This window comes from Etheostoma cragini, chromosome 14 (genome assembly GCF_013103735.1).
Source record: "Etheostoma cragini isolate CJK2018 chromosome 14, CSU_Ecrag_1.0, whole genome shotgun sequence".
Lineage (NCBI taxonomy): Eukaryota > Metazoa > Chordata > Actinopteri > Perciformes > Percidae > Etheostoma > Etheostoma cragini.
In genome coordinates, this window is record NC_048420.1 from 2190426 (window position 1) to 2216248 (window position 25823).

General features: G+C 38.2%; 2 protein-coding genes across 2 annotated transcripts; both read right to left on the reverse strand.

Annotated features, from left to right (window-relative positions):
• Positions 1-13750: 13750 nt before the first annotated feature.
• hdac1 (histone deacetylase 1) lies at positions 13751-20317 on the reverse strand. Its single transcript, XM_034892067.1, has 12 exons — positions 20102-20317; positions 18838-18950; positions 18399-18516; positions 18233-18307; positions 17982-18120; positions 17174-17315; positions 16999-17091; positions 16757-16865; positions 16288-16674; positions 15877-16032; positions 15757-15802; positions 13751-14012 (listed from the first exon to the last, which is right to left on the reverse strand). Exons 1-12 carry the CDS (start codon positions 20148-20150, stop codon positions 13985-13987), a joined length of 1455 nt encoding a protein of 484 aa, XP_034747958.1. The 5' UTR covers positions 20151-20317; the 3' UTR covers positions 13751-13984.
• A 2439-nt stretch (positions 20318-22756) lies between these two features.
• On the reverse strand, positions 22757-25424 carry marcksl1b (MARCKS-like 1b). The gene is made up of 2 exons (XM_034892068.1): positions 25120-25424; positions 22757-24205 (listed from the first exon to the last, which is right to left on the reverse strand). Exons 1-2 carry the CDS (start codon positions 25204-25206, stop codon positions 23657-23659), a joined length of 636 nt encoding a protein of 211 aa, XP_034747959.1. The 5' UTR covers positions 25207-25424; the 3' UTR covers positions 22757-23656.
• Between the last annotated feature and the right edge of the window lie 399 nt (positions 25425-25823).

The window sequence follows — 25823 nt, forward strand, 5'->3', positions numbered from 1 at the left end:
CAGGACTCAACCCTGGCGTTCCCCTGCACTATCCCTCAGCCTTCGCTGGTTACCTGGCTCCCATCCCCGGGTCTCATACCTCCATCCTCCCACTCCCCTTTCCCTCTCTTTTTCCCCTCAATAAATACCTTTACCTTGAGCCGTGCGTTTGGGTCCGTCCTTCCCCGTAACACATAGTATAGTATGTTGAATCTAGTGAAAAAAAGCCATAGTATAGTATGTGGAAAAAGTGATAAAAAAAGCCATGGTATAGTCTGATAAAAAAGCCATAGTATAGATTGTTGAAAAAGTGATAAAAAGCCATAGTGTAAAATGTTGAATCAAGTGATAGAAAAGCCATAGTATATTATGTCGAAAAAGTGTTAAAAAGCATAGTGTAGTATGTTGAATCAAGTGATAAAAAAAATCATAGTGTAGTATGTCGAAAATGTTATAGTACATTTTGTTAACAAAAGTGATAAAAAGCCATAGTATCGTATGTCGAAAGTAGTGAAAAAAGTCGCAATATAGAGTGCCAAAAAAGTGATCAAAAACCATAGTATAGTAGGTTGAATCAAGTGATAAAAAGCAAAAAAAGTATAGTATGTCGAATCAAATGATAAAAAAGTCATACTATAGTATGTTGAATCAAGTGATAAAAAGCATAGTATGGTATGTCAAATCAATGGATAAAAAGCCATAGTATAGTATGTCTAAAAAGTGATAAAAGACATAGTATAGTATATCAAAAAAGTGATAAAAAGCCATAGTATAGTATGTCGAATCAAGTAATAAAAATCATAGTACAGTATGTCAAATCAATGAATAAAAAGCCATAGTATGTCTAAAATGGTGAGAAAATGCCATAGTATAGTATGTTGAAAAAGTGATAAAAGCCATAGTGTAGTATGTCGAATCAAGTGATGAAAAGCCATAGTATAGTATGTGGAAATAGTGATAAAAAAGCCATAGTACAGCATGTCGAATCAAGTGATGAAAAAGCCATAGTAAAGTATGTTGAAAATAGTGTTAAAAAGACATAGTATAGTATGTCGAATCAAGTGATAAAAAGCATAGTACAGTATGTTGAATCAAGTGATAAAAAAATCATAGTATAGTTTGTCAAATCAAGTGATAAAGTCATAGCATAGTATATCGAATCAAGTGTTAAAAAGCCATAGTACAGTATGTCAAATCAATGAATAAAAAGCCATAGTATGTCGAAAATGGTGAGAAAAAGCCATAGTATAGTATGTTGAATCAAGTGAAAAAAAGCCATAGTATAGTATTTCAAATCAAGTGATAAAAAGCCATACTATAGTATGTCAAATCAATGGATAAAAAGAAATAGTATGTCGAAAATGGTGAGAAAAAGCCATAGTATAGTATGTTGAATCAAGTGATAAAAAAATCATAGTGTAGTATGTCAAAAATGTCATAGTACATTTTGTTAACAAAAGTGATAAAAAGCCATAGTATCGTATGTCGAAAATAGTGAAAAAAGTCACAATATAGAGTGCCAAAAAAAGTGATAAAATGCCATAGTATAGATTGTCGAAAATGGTGAGAAAATGCCATAGTATAGATTGTCGAAAAAGTTATTAAAAGCCATAGTGTAAAATGTCGAATCAAGTGATAAAAAAGCCATAGTAAAGTATGTCGAATCAAGTGATAAAAAGCATAGTACAGTATGTCAAATCAATGAATAAAAAGCCATAGTATGTCGAAAATGGTGAGAAAATGCCATAGTATAGTATGTTGAATCAAGTGATAAAAAAGCCATAGTATAGTATGTCGAAAAAGTGTTAAAAAGCATAGTGTAGTATGTTGAATCAAGTGATAAAAAAATCATAGTGTAGTATGTCAAAAATGTCATAGTACATTTTGTTAACAAAAGTGATAAAAAGCCATAGTATCGTATGTCAAAAATAGTGAAAAAAGTCACAATATAGAGTGCCAAAAAAGTGATCAAAAACCATAGTATAGTAGGTCGAATCAAGTGATAAAAAGCATAGTATAGTATGTTGAAAAAGTGATAAAAAGCCATAGTATAGTATGTCTAAAATGGTGAGAAAATGCCATAGATTAGTATGTTGAATCAAGTGAAAAAAAAGCCATAGTATAGTATGTCGAACCGAGTGATAGAAAAGCCATAGTATATTATGTCGAATCAAGTGATGAAAAGCCATAGTAAAGTACGTTGAAAATAGTGTTAAAAAGCCATACAATAGCATGTCAAATAAAGTGATAAAAAGCCATAGTATGTCGAAAATGGTGAGAAAATGCCATAGTATAGTATGTCAAATCAAGTGATAAAAAAGCCATAGAATAGTATGTCAAAAATATATATAAAAAGACATAGTATAGTATGTTGAATCAAGTGATAAAAAAATCATAGTGTAGTATGTCGAAAATGTCATAGTACATTTTGTTAACAAAAGTGATAAAAAGCCATAGTATCGTATGTCGAAAATAGTGAAAAAAGTCGCAATATAGAGTGCCAAAAAAGTGATCCAAAACCATAGTATAGTAGGTCGAATCAAGTGATAAAAAAGTCATAGTATAGTATGTTGAATCAAGTGATAAAAAGCATAGTATGGTATGTCAAATCAATGGATAAAAAGCCATAGTATAGTATGTCGAAAATGGTGAGAAAAAGCCATAGTATAGTATGTGGAAAACGTGATAAAAAGCCATAGTATAGTATGTCTAAAAAGTGATAAAAAGCCATAGTATAGTATGTCAAATCAATGAATAAAAAGCCATAGTATGTCTAAAATGGTGAGAAAATGCCATAGTATAGTATGTTGAAAATGTGATAAAAGACATAGTATAGTATGTCGAATCAAGTGATGAAAAGCCATAGTGTAGTATGTCAAATCAAGTGATGAAAAGCCATAGTATATTATGTCAAATCAATGGATAAAAAGCTAAAGTATAGTATGTCGAAAATGGTGAGAAAATGCCATAGTAGAGTATGTTGAAATCAAGTGATGAAAAAGCAATAGTAAAGTATGTTGAAAATAGTGTTAAAAAGTCATAGTATAGCATGTCAAATAAAGTGATAAAAAGCCATAGCATAGTATGTCGAAAAAGTGATAAAAAGCCATAGTGTAAAATGTTGAATCAAGTGATAAAAAGCCATAGTGTAAAATGTTGAATCAAGTGATAAAAAAGCCATAGTAAAGTATGTTGAAAATAGTGTTAAAAAGCCATAGTATTGTATGTCAAATCAAGTGATAAAAATCATAGTATAGTATGTCAAATCAATGGATAAAAAGCAATAGTATGTTGAAAATGGTGAGAAAAAGCCATAGTATAGTATGTTGAATCAAGTGATAAAAAAATCACTATAAAAACCATAGTATAGTAGGTCGAATCAAGTGGTAGAAAAGCCAAAGTATAGTATGTTGAATCAAGTGATAAAAAGCATAGTATGGTATTTCCAATCAATGGATAAAAAGCCATAGTATAGTATGTTGAATCGAGTGATAGAAAAGCCATAGTATATTATGTTGAAAAAAGTGATAAAAACCATAGTACAGTTTGTCAAATCAATGGATAAAAAGCATAGTACAGTACTATACTATGGCTTTTTTATCACTTGATTTGACAAACTATTTTTATCTTAAAAAGATAAAAATAGTATGTTGAATCAGGTGATAAAAACATCATAGTATAGTATGTCAAATCAAGTGATGAAAGCCAAAGTATAGTATGTTGAATCAAGTGATAAAAAAGCAATATTAAAGTATGTCGAAAATATTGATAAAAAGCAATATTAAAGTATGTCGAAAATAGTGATAAAAAGCAATAGCATAGTATAGTATGTCTAAAATGGTGAGAAAATGCCATAGAATAGTATGTTGAATCAAGTGATAAAAAACCATAGTATAGTATATCAAAAAAGTGATGAAAAGCCATAGAATAGTATGTCGAACCGAGTGATAGAAAAGCCATAGTATATTATTTTGAATAAAGTGATAAAAAGCCATAGTATAGATTGTCGAAAAAGTTATTAAAAGCCATAGTGTAAAATGTTGAATCAAGTGATAAAAAAGCCATAGTAAAGTATGTTGAAAATAGTGTTAAAAAGCCATACAATAGCATGGCAAATAAAGTGATAAAAAGCATAGTACAGTATGTCAAATCAATGGATAAAAAGCAATAGTATGTCGAAAATGGTGAGAAAAAGCCATAGTATAGTATGTTGAATCAAGTGATAAACAAATCATAGTGTAGTATGTCAAAAATGTCATAGTACATTTTGTTAACAAAAGTGATAAAAAGCCATAGTATCGTATGTCGAAAATAGTGAAAAAAGTTGCAATATAGAGTGCCAAAAAAGTGATAAAAAACCATAGTATAGTAGGTCGAATCAAGTGATAAAAAGCATAGTATAGTATGTCAAAAAAGTGATAAAAAGCATAGTATGGTAATTCAAATCAATGGATAAAAAGCCATAGTATAGTATATCGAAAATGGTGAGAAAAAGCCATAGTATATTATGTTGAATCAGGTGTTAAAAACATCATAGTATAGTATGTTGAATCAAGTGATAAAAAAGCAATATTAAAGTATGTCGAAAATAGTGATAAAAAGCAATAATATAGTATAGTATGTCAAAAATAGTGATAAAAAGCCATAGTATAGTATGTCGAATCAAGTGATAAAAAAGCCATCGTATAATGTGGAAAAAGTGATAAAAAGCCATAGTATAGTATGTCTAAAAAGTGATAAAAAGCATAGCATTGTATGTCGAATGAAGTGATAAAAAAATCATAGTGTAGTATGTCGAAAATGTCATAGTACATTTTGTTCAAAAAAGTGATAAAAAGCCATAGTATCGTATGTCAAAAATAGTGGAAAAAGTCACAATATAGTACGTCAAAAAAGTGATAAAAAGCAGAGCATAGTATGTTGAATCACGTGATAAAAACATCATAGTATAGTATGTTGAAAATGTCATAGTACAGTTTGTTCAAAAAAGTGATAAAAAGCCATAGAATGGTATGTCGAATTTAGTAAAAAAAGTCACAATATAGAGTGCCAAAAAAGTGATAAAAAGCCATAGTATAGTATGTTGAAAATAGTTTTAAAAAGCCATAGTATAGTATGTCGAATCGAGTGATGAAAAAAATCATAGTATAGTATGTCGAATCAATGAATAAAAAGCCATAGTATAGTATGTTGAAAAAGTGATAAAAAACATAGTACAGTATGTCAAATCAAATGATAAAAAGCCATAGTATAGTATGTGGAAAAAGTGATAAAAAAGCCATAGTACAGTATGTCGAATCAAGTGATGAAAAAAATCATAGTATAGTATGTCGAATCAATGAATAAAAAGCCATAGTATAGTATGTCTAAAATGGTGAGAAAATGCCATAGTATAGATTGTCGAAAAAGTTATTAAAAGCCATAGTGTAAAATGTTGAATCAAGTGATAAAAAAGCCATAGTAAAGTATGTTGAAAATAGTGTTAAAAAGTCATAGTATAGTATGTCAAATAAAGTGATAAAAAACCATACTATAGTATGTCAAATCAAGTGATAAAAAGACATAGTAAAGTATGTTGAAAATAGTGTAAAAAAGCCATAGTATAGTATGTTGAATCAAGTGATAAAAAAATCATAGTGTAGTATGTCAAAAATGTCATAGTACATTTTGTTAACAAAAGTGACAAAAAGCCATAGTATCGTATGTCGAAAATAGTGAAAAAAGTCGCAATATAGAGTGCCAAAAAAGTGATAAAAAACCATAGTATAGTAGGTCGAATCAAGTGATAAAAAAGACAAAGTGTAGTATGTTGAATCAAGTGATAAAAAGCATAGTATGGTATTTCCAATCAATGGATAAAAAGCCATAGTATAGTATGTCAAAAAAGTGATAAAAAGCATAGTATGTCAAATCAATGGATAAAAAGCCATAGAATAGTATGTTGAATCGAGTGATAAAAAAGCCATAGTATATTATGTTGAAAAAGTGATAAAAAGCATAGTACAGTATGTCAAATCAATGGATAAAAAGCATAGTACAGTACTATACTTTGGCTTTTTTATCACTTGATTTGACAAACTATTTTTATCTTTTTAAGATAAAAAATTGTATGTTGAATCAGGTGATAAAAACATCATAGTATAGTATGTCGAATCAAGTGATAAAAAAGCAATATTAAAGTATGTCGAAAATAGTGATAAAAAGCAATAGTATAGTATTTCGAATCGAGTGATAAAAAGCCATCGTATAATGTGTGGAAAAATTGATAAAAAGCCATAGTATAGTATTGCTAAAAAGTGATAAAAAGCATAGTGTAGTATGTCGAAAATGTCATAGTACATTTTGTTCAAAAAAGTGATAAAAAGCCATAGTATGGTATGTCAAAAATAGTGAAAAAAGTCACAATATAGTATGTCAAAAAAGTGATAAAAAGCAGAGCATAGTATGTTGAATCACGTGATAAAATCATAGTATAGTATGTTGAAAATGTCATAGTACAGTTTGTTCAAAAAAGTGATAAAAAGCCATAGTATAGTATGTTGAAAATAGTGATACATAGCATAGTATAGTATGTTGAATCAATTGATAAAAAGCATAGTATAGTATGTCGAAAATAGTGATAAAAACCATAGCATAGTATAGTAAGTGGAATAAGTGATAAAAAGCCATAGTGTAGTAGGTCAAAAACATGATAAAAAAGTCATAGTTTAGTTTGTCGAAAAAGTGATAAAGCATTAGTATGGTATGTCAAAATAGTGATAAAAAGCATAGTATAGTATGTCAAAATTGTCATAGTACAGTTTGTTTAATGAAAAGATAAAAAGCCATAGTAAAGTATGTCCAATGAAGTGATAAAAAAGCCTTGGTATAGTATGCCGAAAATTGTAAAAAAAAAAAAAATCACATTATAGAGTGCCAAAAAAGTAATAAAAAGCCATAGTGTAGTATGTCGAATCAAGTAATAAAAAGCCATAGTATAGTATTTCGAATCAAGTAATAAAAAGCCATAGTATGGTATGATGTATCAAGTGATAAAAAAAGTCATAGTATATTATGTTGAATCAACTGATAAGAAAGCCATAGTGTGGTGGCAATCTGTCCACAAGTACTGCCACTGGGTAATATCTGAAGCCCTTTCCAACTCTTGCTGTTGCAAATAATGAGGTCCGCCGTCGTCGTACGTTTTAATCCTTTATTGCACGAAAGTTTACATACAAAAAGAACAACTTGGGTGATTAAAAGCCGAGAACGACAAGATCTAAAAACATTACTCTCCCACAGCTGAGGTTGAAAAACTGTGTGGCTTCCCAGATCCAGATCCCCCATCTAACTCACCTGTGATTCCCTTTATTACCTCTAATTAACACCCACAAACAGGTGCGCAGGTGACGTAACAGACAACCATTCACGCAGACCTACCACACACACGCCCACTACACACATACCAAACATATATAGCCAAATTGGCCATTACACACCGGCCCCTAATTGTTACTGTGTAATAACATAACATAACAATTTCCCACATTAGTAATGGCGCCAATGACAAAATTAATCAACGTCCATAGTACAAGTGTGCATTTTTAGTCAATTTTCATGTACAGTAAATATTCATGGAGTAGGTAACCCCAAAGTAAAGATTTCTGCTTCACAAAAGCCTTAATCAGCCTCCAATAGAAGGCAGATCTTTGTGATTGGTCTCTCAAGTATGTCACATTTGGTCAGGACTTTAACAGATCGCACAAGTCCTTGTGCGTCTGGAAAGGTCTGCAACACGTTTCCTAACAGCCAGGATCCACGAGGAGCAGCAGAGTCTGCCACAAGAACAACGTCCCCTGCAACAATGCTCCTTTTGTCCTTTGACCACCGTTGCCGCTCCTGTAGCAGTGACATGTTCTCCATCATCTCGGTTCTTCTCCCGTGGGTCAATCTCCAACTCTTCTTTCTCACTCTCAGATGCATTTCCAAACTGGTCTTCATACTGAGCCTCTATCTGCTACAGCTCCTTCTCAAGCTCAGACATGACTGCCCAGCTTTGCTCCTTGTACTCCTCAGCCGGCTTGGCCTGTCTGAGCGTCTGCTCCCGCCTGGCTCCTCCACCTTCTGCTCCTCCAGGAGCTTCCTGTGGGCCTTTTCTCTGGTCTTGTTGTTCTCCTTTTCCTTCTTTTCTACTGTTAAGTTCAGCGGAACTGTTCATGATTGCTATAAAGTTGGGATCTTCTCTGAATGTTTCTGGCTTGTCATCCGTTGACTTCTCATTGAAGTCGTGGTTATGTTGCTTTCCCAGTAATTCCTCTTTGTGAGCAATGGTTACTCTGTTGGCTGGAATAATGAGAAGGTAAGGTTCTGGCAGCCTAAGGTCCTTCACCATTGCTGTGTATCACTTGCCATGGTTCCATCACGTTTGGAACATTGGTCCCAATTAAAAGCTCCACCTCAGCATCAATTACAGGAATTTCCACTGGGCTTAAGCGTGGCGAAGCACTCAAGTCTTCCTGTCGTGGAATGTTGTCGCGCGACACAGGCATCTTAGATTGGGTGTACACTTCAGGCAGCTCAAAGTAGGTGTTACCAGTAAGGGCAGCTATCTCCAGTCCTGAGATAACATGACGGCCAACAAGCTTTTCTTGATTCATAGTCCTTAACAGAATTTTAGCACTCCTTCCATTGACCTTAAGCTCCTTCATGAGTCGCTCAGAGCAGAAAGTGGCTGTGCTGCCAGGATCCAAGAATGCATATGTAGTTAGCAATGTATTGCCTTCTCTTTGCCTTAATCTGTACAGACATGTCTGTTTCCTGATGCTTCCTGCTGTGTGTCCTCGGAGTTGATTTTCTTCTCCTGTGAATAGATGTGAAGGATGGTAGGATGTTTCAGATTCAACAAATTGCAGGAATGACGCCTATGACAATCCCTGCTAATGTGTCCCACAGATAAACACCCAAAACAATCACCTTTCTCCTTCAAGAACTTAATCTTTTCACTGTGCAGCAAACTTCTCCATTTTCGGACACACGTCCAAATTTGTGATCCTCTTCACACAGCAGACACAACACCCTTATTGGTTCATCAGGTAAGTTTCTCTCATTTTGCATTTGAGTTTCAGATTGAGAAGTGACAGCTGATGTGATGGAAGTAGCAAAACTGCTTCCTTTTCCTGTAACGCGTACATGTGAGACTTTGTTTCCTTCTTTATACTTAAGTGGTGTGGCAAATGTGTCCGGGATGTTGCCATAGAGTGGATTGGAAGCAATAGCCACTTGTCTTTTAATCAAGTTGATGACATCACTGAGACATGCTTGGGCGACTATGCTTCTCCTGAAGCTCATGAGCCGTGTTTCTCCATTTTCCCCTCCATCTGTATGGTAGCTTCAAGACAAGAGCACGGATGTTGGATGGCATATTCATCTCCGACATGTAGCTGATGTCCTCCATAGCATTACAGCAAACACGTCAAAACAAAGCAAAAGCTTGCAAAGCTTCAACGTCTTCCGATTTTACTGATGGCCATCCAAGAGCCTTTTCCATGTATGCAGTGGCTATTTTTGGTTTATTTCCAAAGTTTTCTTGTAAGAGAGTCCTTGCTCTTTGGTATCCTCTGTCTGGTGGCATATGTTGACAGCTCTTAACCACGTCCCTAGGTTGTCCTTTGGTATATTGCTCCAAAAAAGTATCAACAGTCTATGTTGCTTGCAGCCTTTCTTTCCACACCATGCTCAAATGCGCTGTACTCAAGAGGATCTCCATCAAATGTTGGTATAGCTCGTGGAGGTAGTGATGACGAAGAATGTCGTTGCACAAGTAGAGCAGTTATTTCATTCTGTCGTTGCATGATGGACAGAAGATTGCCTTGGTCCACATTAGTTTGCATCAGGTCAACATTTTGAATGGATTCCTTTGTGTGAGGTATTGCATGAAATGTTTCCTGAAACCGTTGAGGCATGCTTGGTTGAGCATTCCGAACATGAGCTCTTGATCCAATATTTTGTGAAAGGGTTTCCTTATGCCGCACTCCCATTGATATGGCGGTTTTGTTACCTCCTATTGGTAGATAATTGAACGGATGATTTGAATCTTTAGGCTGCGCCTGCATTAGCACTTCCGCCTCCTATTGGTGAATGACTGAACTGATGATTTGAACATTGTGGAACCAATTCCATAGCAGAGGGTCTAAGCCAATATTTGCGTTTAGAACTTTTCAGATAAGAATTCATTCCATCTTAGTGAGCCCTGGAGCTCTGCACATCAAAACCTCTGTACACATTAACCTTTGCAGTTTGAACTGCAATTTGACATTGCAATTCACTTTTCTGTCGGATGTGCTCCTCCTGAGCATCCAGTTCATGTTTTTCTTTAAGGACAGCTGCCCTAGCCATGAGAGCAGCCCTTTCCGCCTCTGCTTTTAGGCATGCAGAGGAAGTTGAAGACCTTGAAGACCTATGACTGTACTGGCCGGTTGATGAGCTTTTTTTTTTTAAACCAACATTAGAAACACTGTCCCCTGGACCTATATCATCAGTGACCACAGTAGTGGCTGGTGCAAGTTCAATAACAGTTTTCTTTGGTGCAGCGTCATCATCATGATCATCATCATTATAATTGCTCCCTTTGTCAAGCAACCATGTTTCCATGTTTTGTATTATTGCTTTATTTCTGTGCATTTGGGTTTCAAGCCATTCATTTTGTTTTGACATTTCATCCTCTGGTAGCCATGGTTTCAATAAGTGCATGCGACTGTTCAGTTTCCACACAAAGTTTCAAAACACATTTCTCAGACACATTTCCCTTTGGAAGCATCAGTTGCTTAACTTCCTTTGTTAGCTCGTAAAGTTTCTTTATCCCGGAATTCCTTTCCTTTTCATTGGATATTATTTGTAATTCCAGTGCTTTGGCCGTTAGTTTGACCGATCTTTTACCACGTTCATTTTCCGTTTCACTTTGATTGACAGCTGCAGACAAGTCACTCATTTTGATATTGGATTTATCAGAACTGCGGAAAGCTTTATTTAGAACTGTAGCAGGATGTACCTGTACCCCTTGTATGAGAAGGCCAACCTCTTCCACACAGCTTGAAACTATTCTTGATTTGTCCTACCGTGATTCTCCCGCGGTGCTTTGCGCAGCGCTGTGTCTCAGTGTCTAAGTGAATGGGCTCAGCTGACGCGGAGTGAATGAAGTGCGCCTCTGTCCTTCCTCTTGCAATAGTTCAGTCTTTTGAGGCTAGTTTTTCAACATTATGTGGTGGCAATCTGTCCACTAGTAATTCCACTGGGTGAAATCTGAAGCCCTTTCCAACTCTTGCTGGTGCAAATAATGAGGTCCGCCGTCGTCGTACGTCTTAATCCTTTATTGCACGAAAGTTTGAATAAAAGCACATACAAAAAGAACAACTTGGGTGATTATAAGCCGAGAACGACAAGATCTAAAAACATTACTCTCCCACAGCTGAGGTTGAAAAACTGTGTGGCTTCCCAGATCCAGATCCCCCATCTAACTCACCTGTGATTCCCTTTATTACCTCTAATTAACACCCACAAACAGGTGCGCAGGTGACGTAACAGACAACCATTCACGCAGATCTACCACACACACGCCCACTACACACATACCAAACATATATAGCCAAATTGGTCATTACATATAGTATTGTAAAGTCAAAAAAATGATAAAAGCCATAGCATAGTATGTCGAATCAAGTGATAAAAAAGCCCTAGTATAGTATGTTGGAAAAGTGATAAAAAGCCATAGTATAGTATGTTGGAAAAGTGATAAAAAAACATAGTATAGTATGTTGAAAATAGTGAAAAAAGTCAGAGTACACAATGTCAAAAAAACTTATAAAAAAGACATAGTATAAAAAATTAAGGAAATCCAAGGCAATCTTCTTCAAAATGATTTAAAAAGCCTTTATTTTACTGGCTATTTCATAATAGAAAAAAAAAAAAAACACATAGGGAGAAGCAACCGACGCGTACCAGCACAGACACCCTTTTTTAGGGTGTGCTTCCCAGACCAACAATTTAACAATTATGGACAATTTATGTGCGATAGCCCCTTTGTCAAAATCAATCATTGTTGGTACCACAAATACGTCTAAGACGTTGGAACTGGCTGAAAGGTATATTGTTTTTGAGCCAATTTGGATGAAAGCAATCTGTTTTAGGATACAAAGTGGTATGGAGTTGCCCATCTTTACCAATAGAGATGGTTAGATCTAAAATGTTAATGGTCTTTTTGGAATGTATCATGCACAGTTTTACGTTCCAGTCATTGCTGTTCAAGTGAGTAAAGAGTAAAAAAAAAAAAAGTAAAACAGAAACAGTTCTTCATGAGAACCACCCAAATCACACATCACAAAAAGTCACAGTATTTGATGTTGAAAAGTGATTACATCAAATAAAAGTAAGGAGGTCAGAAGATGGGACTGTTTCTTAGTGACCAGAGGCTTTCTGCTGTTTTAAGTAGTTTTTCAAGCATCACATGGAAAGCAATCTTTTCTACCCTGGACCTGCAGAGCTATTGTGACCGGAGCTGACTTGCTTTCCAGTTACACATTCAGACGGGTCACAGATTTCTGTGTAACACCGGAAATGCCTGTGTTTGAGCACCTAGCCAGGTAAAACATAGCAGGAGATTTCTTTACGTAGGCCTATTTTTGTATTGTATAGAAGTTACCGTTTTCTTTTTGTCCCCCTGTACTTGTGTGAAGCATCCTCGGGTTTTATGCAAGGCGCTCTATGAGAATAAGCTATATTTGCGATAGTAATACCAAGTTTAGCGCAGGGTGCATCCAAAGTAGGCTACGTTACCGTATGCATTACTGGAAATGCAACGGGAATGTGTTCTTATTGTAAATTAATGATTTTTCATTGCAACTGTATGACAGCACATTAGAAAAGGTCTTTAGGTGTGGTCGAATATGAGTTGATATATTTTCTGTTAGCCATTCCAACCCATGTCACTATAAAATTACTGAATTTAAGTTGTGCCTGCATGAACTATTCAACACACAAACCCTACATGATACAGAATGTATGTATACAAAATGAACTCTGGAGCAAAAACAGTATAACAGCTTGTTTTTTTATTTTGTATTAAAAAGTTATGATAATGCACATTTCACAAGGATACAACTCCAAACAATCACACGTAGGAGGGCCATTTAACCAGCTCGCTCCACCTTTATGTAGAATTGTACAAAATATCTAAAACAAGTCACTCACTTCCAAACATAAGCCTCTGACATGTTCACACCCATTCATACTTCAACATAGAAATGCAGAAATAAAAAAAAACATTGAACAAATACTCAACAGGATGATAAAGGGACTGCCTGGTCATGATTTCAAATAAGTTACTGAGCAGAGATCAGGGAGCAATATGAACATGCATAAGGCGAGATCACTCTAAACATGCATTCGCTGATACGTTAACACAGCAAGCCAAACACGTTTGTCCAATGCTGGTTATTCTAACAGTATCATAAATAAATGTTTAAAAGCGGACAGAAAAGCCTAATTGCATGTGAGCGCTAGACTTAGAAATCCTCTACACCTGTGCAGGTCATTTAACGCGAGTCCCACACTTGTCTGAATCTGAAACACCATGATAGGAACAGTAATTATCGGAGTGCTTTTCTTCACATTAAAGCAGACCTGGTTCACACAACAGCTGAAAGGGATTTGTGTCACTTGTTTTATACTCAGGGAGTTCCAGTTGGGTGGGTGGGTGGGGGTTGCACACAGGGGCACATTTTCAATCCGAAACTCAATCAATTCTAAATTGAGGATCAGACAGGCAGCTGTAGTTCTGTAACACCCACTCAATTGCTACTTCACTGAGGTTGGAAACAAGTGTAAATAACACAATGTGGACCAGGTTTGCCCCTAAGAACACAGAATAAAACAGCAATACAAAAAGGCTCCTGTTTCTGGCAGCAGGAGAACGCAGGAACCAGTGGGGCTTGAGGACAACAGCACCTCAAACCATTTCTCCTTGCGCCGGACTTCAAGTTGTTTTAGCCTCTTCTTTTGGTCTGAAACACAAACCGTTAAAGAATTTTAGCAACAGACGCACTGTCAGTCCAGCCAACTCTTTACTTCTCTGTACAGCAGCTTTAATTAGGAGGACCCACGTTGATGCTTTGACCATTTCAAAATGTACAGATATAATCATTTCTGTCTTTCATGTGTTAACCATCCTGTTGTTTTTATTTATAACATATAATAAGATGAGATAGTCTAGTCCTTCTTCCAAACCTGTCCCTCTAAGCTGTTAAATCAAATAATTATTAATTTCTTACACTGCAATGGAACTTTGAATATTGTATTTGCATCTTCTTCTACTTTATCCTGTCATTTTTTTTAAATTGCTCTTTAATGTATTATGCATAGCACTTTTGAAAAAAAAAAACTCAATTCACAATTTATTTTTATTAACTTTTTCATTTTACGAGCCGACTGCATTAAACACTACTACTTTCTTCTGTGAGTTTAAACATTCAGTCTTAGAGGTCTCACTTCTCTTCATTGAAGCCTGTGTTTACAGGCTTATAGTGATAAATTATGCTCCCAATTTGTTTTCTCATGGTTCATGTGTGCAATAACCATTTCACTTTGTGAGAATAAAACGCAGCAGAGAATCGGAATATCAACTCTAAGCTACAAAAAAATAAGACAAACATGATTTATATTTTTCCCCAAACCGTGCAGGCCAACTCCAGCCTGTCAGTCAGTCACCAGGGCATAGAGAACACTGTTGTGTCTCAGGAGGTGTAGCGTTCCCTTCACCGTTTTGAAAAGTGTAACTTGCAACCGGTTAACCGGCGTTGCCGTGACTCACTGTGACTTAAACTAACTGCAAGATAACGTAGTTGGAATCGTCTGCACAGAGCGCTACATGCGTCGGAGCCCAGCTCTCTCAGCTACCGAAATATGGCACTGTTCTATTAAATGGCCAGAACACTAACCCGGCGGCTGACTGTTGGCCGACTGCTTCCCTGAGTCGGCCCAAAAAAAAAGCGCCTCGGAACACACCGCACCGCTGCCGACTGCAGCTGATTGGACGAACGCATCACGTGGGTCTGGTTTCACCGGAACTTCAAAGCCAGACTGTCATGGCGGCTTGTTCAGAATATGATCTCATATTTTACCAAAATAGACCCGAGACGTGTTTCTGAAAACATTTTAAGGAGAAATCGGCCATGCAGCTGTTGAATCTGAGTCTTCATATCAGATGGACAAAGGTCGGTTAAAAAAATTGTCAGGTTTTTTACTTTGTCAGATTAATGATTAATTAACACGTAAATTAACGTTCACTTGCTAAAGGCAATCAGCTGTGAAATCGGCTCTGCCGTTGGCGTCGGGGTCTGTCTGCTACGTTTCTGGGTCTTGGGTTTGAGCACTAATGTGACAAACTTTCACCCACCACAAAAGTGGCAAGCACAGCGAGTCATGATACGAGTAGAATTATTTGACACAAGCTTCCTATTCTCGCCACCTGATTCCTTGACTCCTTACTATGTATGAAATGTCTTAATTACTTTACATTAGGAGGCAGCCAGGACGTTACCTCTTACTGTAAAAACTTCACATGAAGATGCCATGAATCTGAATCTAAAAAGGCTCTAAGCTCAAAGAATGGTGTAGTGTAAATAAACTTTCAGCTTTTAATTTATTCAGTCGTGCTTGCTGCAACTTGAGATTAAAAAAAAACAATTGCTATCCACAGGTTTAAAATGTTCATATTCTAATAATGAATCCGAATGTGCTTGATCTCACCCTGATGTGTCCATCTTCTCTTCCTCCTTCTCCTCCTCTTTCACTTCTAGGAGGCAAAAAAAAGTGATTACAATATTTGTTCATCTACAACTACCAATGGGGCTTGAGAATAAGTCTTACCTTTCTTTTCCTCTCCTTCCTTCTCTTCCTCCTTCTTCACTCGTTTGACTTTCTTGTGGTTGGCTGCGTTCCTGCGGCCTCCTCCCTGCCCCTCCGCCTCATCTTCAGAGTCAGAAAACTCCTCCTCGCAGGCTATCCTCTTGTCGTGGGCCCGGACTGAAACACAGAACACACACTCCGTTGGTATAGGCGTAGTTCATTCATTTTCCTTTAAGAGCAAACACAGACAATTGTGTAACAGACCTCTTACTCTACATGTGGTGTCCTGATATAACGTATGTCATTATTTGAAACTACCTATAAATTATAAATTGAATCTTTACAACTCAAACCCTATCATGTGTATCATGCGATGTGGGTGACCATTTTCTTGTGATCCCGTCTAAATCTATGCCTGTAGAAGTCTCTTACTAGAGACGCGTTTGTCGGGGTCCTCCTCCTCCTCCTCCTCCTCTCCACTGTCCGGGTGGGGAGCATCCTCGGGGATTGCCTGCATCTGGACACCAGGGGCGTGGGGCAGCATACGGAGGTTTTCAAACAGACGCTGCTTGATCTTCTCCAGGTATTCGTTGGTGTTCTGGTTCGTCATATTGGACGGGCTGATGTGCAGCTTGAAGTCGGGCCCGAAGTACTCAAAGTAATCATTGTAGGGCAGCTCGTTGGGGATGGAGCAGTCCAAGGCTACGGCGGTTTCGTACGTCCAGCAACGGGCAACGTTGCGAATGGTGTAGCCGCCGCCACCCAGCATCAGCAGGGGCAGGTTGAAACTTTTGATGTACTCAACGCATTTGGCGTGGCCTGGAAGAACACAACTATTTTATTCCCCAACGCGCAAAAAAACTGTGCGATATTGTCGTGGGGGAGTGAATTGTGTTTATACCTTTAATGGTGAGGTTGAAGCACCCCAGTCTGTCTCCAGAGAGAGAATCAGCTCCACATTGGAGTACAACAGCACTTGGCTGGTACATCTCCATGACTTTAGCCATGATCTAACACACACACACACACACACACACACACACACACACACACACACACACACACACACACACACAAATTGATAAACTAGCTTGGAGAGATCGTCTGATTGATTATGTAGTACCTAAATAAAAGCAGACGTACAGGTTTGAAGATGGCTTCATAGGACTCATCGTCAATACCGTCTCGAAGCGGGTAGTTTACTGCATAGTACTTGCCCTTTCCCGCTCCAATGTCCTGCACACATTGAAGATATTGGATTACTGCCCATGTACACACCAGATATGCCGATGATATTGAAAGGGAAAAACAAACACACCCTGAGGTCTCCAGTGCCAGGGAAGTATTCCCCATACTTGTGGAAAGAGACGGTCATGACCCTGTCTGTGGTGTAGAAGGCCTCTTCCACTCCATCACCGTGGTGGATGTCAATGTCTATGTATAACACCCTCTGATGGTACCTAGAGAAGAGAGAGAATCAGTTCAGGACATCTTAAAGTAACACCAGGGAACCTTTCGCGCTTTGGTCCCCCTACAGGTTGGAAGCAGAATTGTCCCATTTTGTCTCATTCAAGCTACACTACCTTATACCAGATCTGGCAAACTTGCATTGTGCGGATTAAGCCGATAAAGAGCCGTAAAGTGTCGTTCACACTGTTACAAGTTGATGAACCACTGAAACAATTTTGCAAACGTTAATTTAAGTTAGGGCTGGGCGATATGGCATACATCAAATATCACAATATTTTTGACCAAATACCTTAATATTGATACCGCAACAATATTGTAGTGTTGACTATTGTTGCATTCACAAACCATTTACACAATGAGATTTGTGATAAATAATCATCAGCAATGTGGATATAATGACTTAGTGGGTAAAGGCAAATAGAACAGTTACAAGATGCTGGTTAGTTCAGGAATGACATCACTTTACTGTAATGCAGCCTTTAAAACCAGGAAAGACAACACGTATGCCATATTACAATATCCAATGTATCTATGAAAGGTGTAAATCTAATTCAGCTAATCTAAAAGAGACCTTCAGGGCCCAAATAAACTAAAACCTGACAGATGGTTGGAAAGGTAAGATGATTAAAACTCAAAAAAGGAAGGCCGCAGCTTACTTGAGCAGCTCGAGGATGGCCAGGACAATGTCGTTGACGTAGCAGAAACCTGAGGCCTCAGACTTCTTGGCGTGGTGAAGTCCGCCGGCCCAGTTGATGGCGATGTCTGTCTGCTGCTTGTTCAACTTTAATGCCCCAGCTAGCGGACAGAATAAACAGAGTGAAATAAACATGAGTTTAACAGCCTTTGTGTGTCAATCCAAATGTTTTACACCAGAGGGATTATGGGAAGTGTGGTTGGAGCAGCTTACCGACAGATCCACCCGTTGAGAGCTGGCAGAACTCAAACAGACCATCAAACACTGGACAGTCCTCTCCGACATTGACTGTGAGAAAAAGAACAAAACAAAAAGATTCAACATTAGGCGGACAGAACGTACTGCAGCACCTGTCGGACGAAAAAAAGCGGACACTCACATCGCTGCATCTGTTTGCTATACTCAGACATGTTGTCTGGTCGGATGGACCTCAGGAACTTAATGTAGTCATCACTGTGGTATTTTGTCATCTCTTCACCACTGGCTTTGTGTGGTCTCTGGAAACAAACAGAAAGATGATGAGGATGAAAGTGACAGTTGACACTTTCCCGTCTGACAGTGGTCATTGGGTTGGCCAGATTTTTACATGTAACAGGGTCATCCAAATATTCAAATACCAACTGTCTATGTCAGCTAACTAAATAAGAAAAATATCTGCATCACAGTCAGAAACTATCAACAATTACCTTCTCATATGAGACATTAGCTTTTAATATTATGAGACTCTATGCTTTAAAGAATATGGTGTAATGACACATACACAGACACATGTGGATCCGAGTGTTGGACAATGGTTTGTGTGGAGTGATATAACTCACATAGATCTCCATTTTCCTGTACAGTCCATAGTTGAGAAGGAGGTTGTGTGTCATGCGGATCCTGTGGGGTTTCATGGGATGGCCCTGGCCATAGTAGTAGTTCCCCACATCCCCTTGGAAAGAAAACATTACCCAAACAAGTTTACATTACAATTTTGGCTTAATAATCAATTGCTACAACCCATTTTGCCTCTCCAGACCTGGCTATAAAGACAAGTTAATGCCAAACTCCATTCAAAAATGTCCTGTTTATCTGCAAATGTTATAACAATGTTATGTTTTAGGCTATACCAGTCCTCAATCCAAAAGGCAGTCAATGTTGCAAAGTTTTTTACAGAGTCGCCCGTTATTCCCAACATTTTCAATTGCAGATTACACTGTGATCACTAACATGACCTGATGTTAAAATCTGAGAAATAAAATTAGGAGATGGTCTATTGATCTGTACTATTTGACCAAGCTACATGTTTGATGTTTGCCAGCATAGGAGATAGGAGTCATGATCAGCTGTGTCTGTAGATATGGCATTTATTAATGATTAATTAATTATTATTAATTATAATGATTTTTTTCTCCTCCATATGACAAAAATAAAATTTCCTTTAGAAAGCCCGAGAAAAATCAAATGTATTAACGTTGCAGTAATTGGCTATCTAGCAGCTTTACAATCCCACTTGTACTTTCATTTAGCTAACGTTACGTACGGTATCTAATTTTCCTAAGAGTGTTTATGCATAACAGAAAAGAGAAATGCAATATAACTTAACGGCAATAATTTGAACGAAAACCTTTCGTTAAATAATTAAATGACAACCGGTACACCGGTCCCCACTTATCGGTAGTTAATAGCAATTTGGGGCAACATTGATGTGATTAGCGCCGGGTATATCCATGGCTCTCTGTTCCCAGAATGACCAAGTTACCGCAAATACACATATAACAACCGAATAAAAGATGTAAATTATTAAAAGACATTGTTCCGGTTATTTTGTAACTTGAAACTGAAATGACCACCGGATGATACATTGCGTGCAGTTTCAAGCTAACAGTTAGCTAACGTTAAGAATACCATGTAGCTAAAACAGGCTAGTTAGCTAGCTAACCAATCATGCAATTTAACGTTAGCTTGCTAAAACGGCTAGCTAGCTAACTAGCTAGCATGGTCGTACTGCACACTTTAAAGAAATACATGCAAAATTTCCTAAACAGCAACGCGCCTTCATCAAACATGGGAGAAACGGATGTGCACATGTACAATATTTACCGTCATAGTAATAGCAAACTTTTTTCTTTGTTCCTTGAGACAGCGCCATTTTACACGAATAACCCCGCTGCTCCGTGCTCACCGGTTCCTCTCTTGCACCAGCGAACTAGCGTGGAGCTCTAGTCAACCAATCGCAGATGCTTAACCGCCCGACTGGGAGGCGCCGGTATTCCAAACCAAGGACCGCCGAGGTTGAAACTACAACCAGACAATGTGTAGAGACCATAGACCGTTCGTATATACAGTAGAGACCGGTGGGGCACACAGCGAATTTGTGTCTTTTAATTAAGTTATGTAGAGACGAGCTTATTTGTAATGCCCAGCAATTGATAATTAGTTAAGTGATGACATACATGAGCAGCTTCTTCTGTTTTAAGTTACCGGGGTTCAGTGTTATGCCCAGGTGATGGTGCTCAAAGAGGACAGGGACAGGGACAATAAGGGCATGGGTATAATAGCAAATGTATTCAAAACAAAAGACCCCAGTTATACAGATAGTGGGACCAGCTGTCAGGTCTGTCATGTGTCTTGCTTGTCCCCAGGACAAAGCCCCCCGGCAGATGATATCAAGGCTAAAGGGCCCTCCCCTGGCAGCCCTGAAAAAAATGAAACCAGCAACACCATTGATTTACATTTTTTAAATTATTTTATTATTTAATTTAATTCTATTATTGATTGGTTCAAATCAGTTGCCCCATTTTAACACTGCTAAATAATAAACCTTTATTTTAGCCTTCAAAAATGAATATAGTGCTTATAGATGGTTTCCTCTACCTTCTACACACCCTAGCTAGAAGGGTTTATTGTGACTTTGGTGTCTGAAATCTCCAATATCCCTATCTATGTATCCATATATCTACTTCCTCTATTATTTCAACAAAACCTGTAACATTAAGCAATGTCCTTTTAAGGTGTGGACATTTAAAAACTGTGCATGCGGCAAAGGCGAGCTACCCAGGAGCCCCTTGACAAAATATTTCTACATTTATTTGATTTCATTTCTTTATTTGACAGGGACAACTCTCATTGATAAAGAAAAAAAGAAAAAAAAACTGAGTGAGGTATAAAAAAAGAGTCGTATTTGTCCTTGGCCAGGTCTTGGGAAGTACCCTGAAATTGAATTCTAAAATCTACTCACTGTCCTGTTTTATAGTGTAGTGTACAATGAGTCCAATGGGAATTGTTGGGTTTCTGTAAATAACACCACAGAGTACAGTCAATAACTTTTGTGATTTGGATCTATTTAAATAAAACTGAATTGAATTGAAGAATTGAACTAAGTTGAATTGAGACTGATTATGCATGTTGATGCAGGCTTAGTGGATCAGCTTTGTGGCCTTCCACACAATAGCCACCAGATGACAGTGTGAGCCCACATGTTGGACTGTAACGCCCAAATCTCTGCAGACCCCTTCAATGCTGAATGAGAAATGCAGCAGCACCCCTAAACTGATATTTCGCAGAATCTCATGTATCGTATGCGGTGCAAACAAAAACACTGGAGAGATCAACTCCTTGTGGAGCAGCCATGAATCATTTACAGCTTACCGTGCATGAATTGGCTTGGTATTTAAAGACACTTGTAATGAAATAGATCCAATGGTAAAGCTTAAGAAATAATTAAAACGGTGGAGCTAACATCTTAGTGTTTGATTCTCTCCAAACCAATAGAGCTAAAAACATGTCCGAGAGAATCACAGTGATGTGTCGTGGGAGTGCCACCTACCTGATCTCATATCAGTGAAGCCACTGAGATTTTCGCTAAGACTATTAGCAGTGGAACGTTGTCTTTGTTGTTCAATTATTTTTCTTTCTTCATGTGAAGGACAGACGGTGTCAAATTCTGAAGAGATTGTAGAACCCCTTGAAGCGATATTGGCCTTTATAAATAAAATTGTCTTGATTGATATGTTTATTTGAAGCTGGGCCAGAGTGAGTGGCAACCCAATAAAGGCTAATAATTATATGAATGACCCGATTAAACTTTATTGATGTCAAAGTCTGTGCTATTATCATGTGCTGTAAGCACCTTCCGTCTTCTTGTGAAAATGGCCGACATATTAAAGCAAAACTAGGTTTCTGTGCTGTAGAACAGCCACTGGAGCCACAGGTGACAATTTAGAAGAACATGGTAATAAATGGTAATAAAAGTGCTATTATTTGGCCACCATGAGCTACTAGTTATACCAGACCAAGGCAGAATGTAGCAGCAAACACCCTGAGTGTGATCTACGTAAGAGTGACGTGACACTGTTATGAACACATGAACCCTAACCCTAACTTCACTTGACAAAACACTCACTGAAAGAAGCGCTGTCAGTAACGTTTATGACTTGTTTGACACTTCATGACAGTGTCACGTCACTCTTATGTAGTTCAATAAAGTGTAACAGTTTTTTCTTTATTCTAGTATTTGTTTTACATGCAGACACCAATGCAATCCTAAATGTGAGACAATGAAGCATCGGCCTTACGATACGTGGATGAATCCAAATTGTGTGTCCCTAACTAAGACTTCCAATGGGTGTTTGTTAACAGTACAGTTACGTAGAACACTTTTAATGTGAAAAACAGTATCAAACACCCTCTCATTGAAGTACACTACTTACTAACAAATGTAATGCATGATGTAAATAACCATGAAGACACATAAACGGGCAGGAAACCAATATTTATTTACCATTATCAACTTTACAATAAAACCAGTAACATCTGTCAACATTAGCAAAATAAAGAACAGAAATCAATCCAATGTATTTACAGAGACAAAGCAGATTCAGGCTCACATACGACAGATAAACAACTCTGCTTCATATCAAACCGCAACAGTGAACATAGCAAGCTTAAGTGTTCTTTTTTCATAGTAAGGTAAAAATCAAAGTTGTCTATTTTTTTTCTTTTTCTTTAAACAAACAGGTAGTAGCTTCTCTGAATCTTTAAGATGGTTCTCTATAATACACCACAAAATACTTCAAATTTGGGTTAAAATATAGGAATGTAAAAAGTTGGCAAGTCTCTTAAATTTCTGATTTCATTTTTTTCTTTTTTTCTTTTTGCTCTATTCAACAGTCATTTCAAGTGGTGATGGTGTCCTAGTATCTTATCTAGCTTCTTTAGAAAGGAGGCATCTTTGATCTGCAGATGTTTAGGGAATAGATGCTCAGACTCCTTCCTTCTCCATCCATCCTTCACTCGTCTATACTTCATGGTGTCATTAGCTCGCGTTCTAGCCATTGAAATCCATTTCCCACACAGCGACCAACCCGCAACCTAAAACTCAGTCCAGGTCCAGATGTCGAGCAGTAACCAGGGAGGTGATCTAGTGAATCTAGTCTGTCGTCTTGTTATCATGACGAAAAGTGGCACGTCGAAGGAGTCTTTCACATACATGTGTATATATTTACATATACATATATCCATATACATATGTATACATATACACATATATATATAAATATATATATATACTCTTAAATTCTCTCTCGCTCTCTCTCTCTCTTTCTCTCTCTCTCTCAAAAAACAGTTCACCCAGTTCATCGTGAGCTAAAGATACAATCACTCTTTCTTTTCAGAGGGAGCGGGGGTCGAGCTGCTCTCCTCTGTTGGTTTTGTGGCCTCGGGGGCCGGGGCAGCTGCCTCCTTGACCTCCTCCTTGGGGGCCTCCTCTTTAGCCGGAGCCTCCTCTGCCTTCGGGGCCTCGGCCGCAGGCTCAGCGGCAGCCTCCTCCTTCACCTCCTCCTTCTTCTCCTCTGCGGGAGCAGCGGCTCCGTTCTCGGCTGGCTTCTCCTCAGCGGGGGTGGCGGCGGCAGCAGTGGCCGCTTCTTCTTTCACAGCCTCAGTTTTCTTGCTCTTCTTCAGATTCAGTTTGAAGTTGAAGGACTTCTTCAGGGAGAACTTCTTCTTCTTCTTCTTGGGGGTCTCCTTAGCAGCAGCCTCGCCTTCGGGTTTGGCCGCCTCTCCATCGGCAGCGGGTGCCGGCTCGATAGCGTCGCCTCCTGCGCCGGCTTCAGGCTCCTTGGCTGCTTCGGCTGAGCCATTGGTGGCGGCAGCATCCCCATCAGGCTTTGTGGAGACATCACCATTGGTTTTCACATGTCCGTTCTCCTGAAAAAAAATGTCGACAAGAAATAAGTCCTCTGTTTCTAAAGCTTCACCTCCTGATACAGAAAATTATGTTAACATAAAAACAATTTTTTTTTTTTTTAACTGCATTTCATATTTCTTTCAGAGCATCGTCGTGTTCATCCATTAACCACCGTGTCGCTTGGCTCAGAGGCGACGCCTTGCAGTACCCTAATGAGGCGATAGGCGGCGGTGGCGCCTCACAGACCGCCCGAGATACCAGACAGACATCGGCTCAACAAAGACAAGACTAGAGCCCATCGATGGAAGAATTGAAACACTTCCAATTAAAGCTAATCCAAAAAATAACTATCCGAAAATGTAAATTCCCCAATAAATGCAAATTATTACTTAAGTAAAGTAGATATGTGTCACTCGAAGTGTAATTAATATGTCATTTTTTAATTAACATTACAATAATGGTCTTAAGTATCAAATGTATGCTAAAATGTGATTCATTTCACTGTTTGTGGAAAGTCCCAATTTGCTAAATGGGTGTCCAGACATAGCTGGGTGTTTTAATCAGGGAGTAGTGCCTACGTGCGCTCGAGCTCCCCCTCCCCCTTTAATGCCTGGCAGTATCAAACACGTTGTGCGGATTTTGGGTTAGACCTCAGTCTACTGTAAGCCACTCAACGTACTTCAATTGAAATTGTCAACCGAGATAAGATAAATAACAGCACGCTAGCTAGCTCATTTTGGGGTGCTCTGTGACCAACCCATCAGCAGCCCCCCCTGACATGCCCAAAATGTCCTCACATTCAAGTTTTGTCAATTCAACGTCGACAAAATTGACTAAAGTTATGTTTTCGTGTGAGAAATTAAACTTGTATCAATGTGTACGTATCTCCTCCATTAAAAAACACAGTAATAACGGCCCGGGGAAGTGTAATTACCTGTCCGTTGGTTTTGACAGCTGCACCATCAGCGGCAGCAGCGTTTGCCTCCGCGGCCACATCTCCCTTGGATGCCTGGGATCCCATTGTCTTCGGTGAGTTTCTGAGTTTTCTAAAGCAAATTAAAAAGAAAAACTAAAAAAAGAGTGGTTTTAAGTTAATCCAACCCCAGGGCGAGTTACGTATCCAGAGGTGAATCGATGAAAAGTCTGTGTGTCGTCAGTTACTTCCTTTCGGTTGCTTCTGTGCTCGGACTTGTCACCCCGGTAGAGAGAGACCCTCTAAGCTCAACACTGGTTGAACGCAACGCTTCAACATACAGCAGGTTCAAGGCGCCACCCGTGGGCGGGACCTGCTGGGGTCGGACCAATCATCTTACAGTCTAAGGGCACGTCTAGCCAGCTCTGCCCAATCACCTCTGACTCCCTAATTGGCCCCGCCCCACAGGAGGACCCCAGCATTGTAATTAATTCAGTTCAGCTGAAATCTGTGTTTAATGGATTTGTAAAGAAAAATGTAAGTATGTAAAAAAACAACACTAACAAGGCATCAAAATAACAGATCAACATTTAATTTCCATTAAATTCTTTTCTCTCCTTTTATAAGTGTGTATGTTATTGTGTGTGTACTTCTGCGATGGTTGAGCATTCAGTCAAAGTTGAGGAATGTCCACTGAACTCAGGACATCTTGCTGGTAGTAAGGC